At 42.1% G+C, this 3,422-nt stretch overlaps 1 protein-coding gene across 1 annotated transcript; it reads right to left on the bottom strand.

The window, feature by feature from the left end:
- Nucleotides 1–503: 503 nt before the first annotated feature.
- On the bottom strand, nucleotides 504–3,194 carry LOC100248053 (PHD finger protein MALE MEIOCYTE DEATH 1). Its single transcript, XM_002263169.5, has 3 exons — nucleotides 2,721–3,194; nucleotides 2,362–2,605; nucleotides 504–2,248 (listed from the first exon to the last, which is right to left on the bottom strand). The coding sequence occupies exons 1-3, from the start codon at nucleotides 3,013–3,015 to the stop codon at nucleotides 736–738; spliced, it is 2,052 nt and encodes a 683-aa protein (XP_002263205.1). The 5' UTR covers nucleotides 3,016–3,194; the 3' UTR covers nucleotides 504–735.
- Nucleotides 3,195–3,422: the final 228 nt, after the last annotated feature.

Raw genomic sequence — 3,422 nt, 5'->3', positions numbered from 1 at the left:
CATTTGATGCTAAGCATTGGGTAGCCACTGAAGACAAAGGGAAGACATTATTGAAGCCTGGGGACATGTCCTGACTCCTGAGATTGCAATGGAATACCTTTTAAAAGCCTCCTCCAAATGTTATATCTGAAACCTCTCTATATACAACAGCAGGTATAGAAAATAACACTGATGTCAGCTGTGATGACTGCAGTATTCAAATAAGATCTGAAAACTGTTAACTGCAACCAATATGTCCAAGGCAACTGCAATTGCAGTTCAACTTCTGTGCAGAGATGAGTTCTTAGAAACAATCCCCAGATGAGTTTGGAAAATAGGTAGTGGAATTGGAAGCTACCAAATTAGAGATTTATGATACAAGCTGTTAGAATTTCAAATTATTGTGGCAGAACCCAGTAAGTTGACCTGTTTCTGAAACCAGACCATGGTGGTGCTGCTCATAAGACACATTGATTTTATAGAGGAATTGGCTTTATTGATGATTGCCTGAATACAGTGGTTCGAAATGAATCAATGTGAAAGAATTCTTTATTGAATCTATTTTCAGTTTACAAAGAATAGAAGGTGTATTTGAAATTTACCTCTCACAGTCAGTGTTATCACAACAACAAATAAAAAAGCCAAAATCGTCAGAGGAATTTGATAATACCACTCCAATGGTAATCAACTTCTGTAGCTCGTGTTGGTCCTCATAGCAGGCATTGAGCTGCCATCTTGAACCTGAAACAGCATGCTTTAGTACAGTAACTCCATCCCAAACTGATAAACTGGAGCCAACTGCACGCGTCCGCAATCAGAAGACTCGCTTCTTGCAGGCACAAGCAAGGCACAGCATTTGGGGCAAACAAACAGGGGTGGCACAGTCTCAGAATCATCAATGCCACTGCAGACAGTGTGCTGCCAGACCTCACAAATGTCACAAGCCACCATCCTCTCCCCATCATCATCTAAAGCCCCACATTCACAACTCACTCTCCAATTATCAGACCCACCTTCATACTTCAATTCAGCTTCCAAATCCATCCCAGTCCCTCTCATCCAAACTTCAGAACCTGACTCAATCGTGCCAAAAAGCACTTCCTCATCTGTCATTCCCTCCATGTCTTCAATCTCAGTCACCACCACCTGCTCCATAATACAGTAAGTATCCCTCAATGTCCTCTCAACTGTTTCCTTCAGCTCACCAACTGTAGCATATGGTGGAACCACAATAAACTCTCCAGGAGGCAACTCCCTTGTAAAAATTTCTAGCTCACTCAAACTTGGCATCATATGGCATACGAACCTCAGTAGCTGATCGTCTTCATCACTAAAAGGCCACTCCTTTACAAAGTGCTTGCTGTCCAGAACCGCCCTAGTTGCTAATTCAACCAATTCCGAGTCAGGGTAATTCAATAGCACATTCCTATACAAATAAATCACATCGTTGTATACATCAGCACCAGGTACTATAGATTGCTCTGGAAATGGCTTGGGAAGCATTTCTGATTCCAATTCACTGACTAGAGTGCCTTTACCAAGTTCCTTAAGTGTGTATTCTAAAACCCGAGTGGCTGGGTTAACAGCACGACAGACAACATGATTTCCAACTATCACATTATTCATTGATTTGAGCACATAATCTAGCAAACCAGTGTCACCAATGTGCATTCTAGCTGCGTCTCGCACTTCCTGCCTAGTCATTCCATCATGGGTACACTCGCTTGCTCTCTTTTCCCTCAATGCATTAACAATCACATCTGCGGCATATTCTAATCTTCTTGCCGGCCATCGGCTGTCCATATTAGTGATTAATGTACTGAATTTCTTAAACTTCATCGTTTTATCCTTTAGAGGAGGCCTATTTTGTAGGGATCTTCTGGTGGAAGGTTTCAAAGTAGAAGAAGCAGGAAGATCAGGCACTATGTTCATTTTCTTCTGGACAGGAGCTCGGGATTTGAGAGTAAGCATGATCCTGAGGATATCTTTGAGTGTGATCAACTGGGTCTCACTCAAATCTCGGTAGAATCGAAAAATTTGTCTGATTTTCATGCATCTGTCTGTGCAACCAAAATCTTCGATGATCTGATCTAGTTCCAGTGAGCTGAGAATTTCAATTGCTCTTTCGTAATTAGGTTCCTTAACGCCAAAACTTCCATGACAGAACCTGTACCCCCATCTACCAAACCAGGGATGCCCATATGCAACTCCATGTAGCAACCGAAGATCCATGAATCGCTTCTTCGAGGAATCCTCCACTGTAATTTTGCTGCATAAGAAAATTAATGAATAAAAAAGCCCAGAAACTCAAATTCACAAAAGAGAATGAAAAAAAAAAAAAAAAAACCCTGAAATTCAAATTCTCAATTTCCCATTACTCACCGGGTTCGAAGGATTGTGCAAATTCGATCCCAGAGATCCATGATCTCTCTGCCGCAGAGATACCCTGAACCCCCTTCAATCCCGTTGATGCAAAGCAGGTGACCAAACCCATTACAGTGAATCATACCATGCAGCAAGTGGGTTTGGAGATCAAAAACACCATCATCCAATGGCTTATTCCACTCGTCATCAATAGGAATTATAATATGATATCTTCTCTTCGAAACAAAGTGATTACTCCAACCTAAAACCACCCAAGAACCCCAAATCAAAATCCCCCCAAAACACTAAACCCCAGAACCTCAAATAAAAACCAATTCAAAAGGATTAAAAATAAAAATCTCGATTTCAACCCTCACCTGTGCATCTACAGTGATCGCAGAAAGGCTTCGCAGCGTATTTGACGCTCTCTTCAATGGTATATACAGGAACCACAAAGCCTCTGTTCTCATTCACAAGAAGCGTACACCAAGTGGGCATTCCATCAACATTGTAGTCTTCGAGCTCAGCGCATTCTCGAAGAAATATTCGAATGTTATCGCAAAAATGGCTTGTGGGATTGATGGGGCAACCAGGATCGGCAAAGGTGTGAAACCCGAAGAGCTTTGGCCGTCTCTTTCTCTTCTTGCAGGCTTCGAGAATCGGTATCGACATGGCTCTCAAAGCATAAGCTTGTACTTCTTCTGCCTTCGTTTCCAAGACTTTGCTTCTTGAAACCTTCTCATACACAAAGAGAGAGAGAGAGAGAGAGAGAGAGAGAGAGGAGGAAGAGGGAGATAGAGAGAAAGAGGTTATGGTTTCTCCGATGGTTTGTTGGAGATTTCAAATGTTTGTTGCAGAGCCTTTACGCGCTCATGGGCTTCTTTTTACGCAGATGCCCTTGTCCGTTGAGGTATTTACGATTCAACCTGGAATCCGACTGTGAGCGGAAGTTGCTTATCTACGCCGTCAGTTTTGCTTTGCTTGGCATGGGCGAGTGGGGGTGAAGGTGTATATTTGCCTTTTGGACACCAATGTTAAAGCTATTTTTGAAGAGATAATTTTAAAGTTGTTATTTTTAA

Source organism: Vitis vinifera, chromosome 14 (assembly GCF_030704535.1).
Source record: "Vitis vinifera cultivar Pinot Noir 40024 chromosome 14, ASM3070453v1".
In the NCBI taxonomy this organism is placed as follows: Eukaryota; Viridiplantae; Streptophyta; class Magnoliopsida; order Vitales; family Vitaceae; genus Vitis; species Vitis vinifera.
The sequence above is the reverse complement of the archived record's forward strand: the minus strand, read 5'-3'. Positions and strand labels throughout refer to the sequence as shown.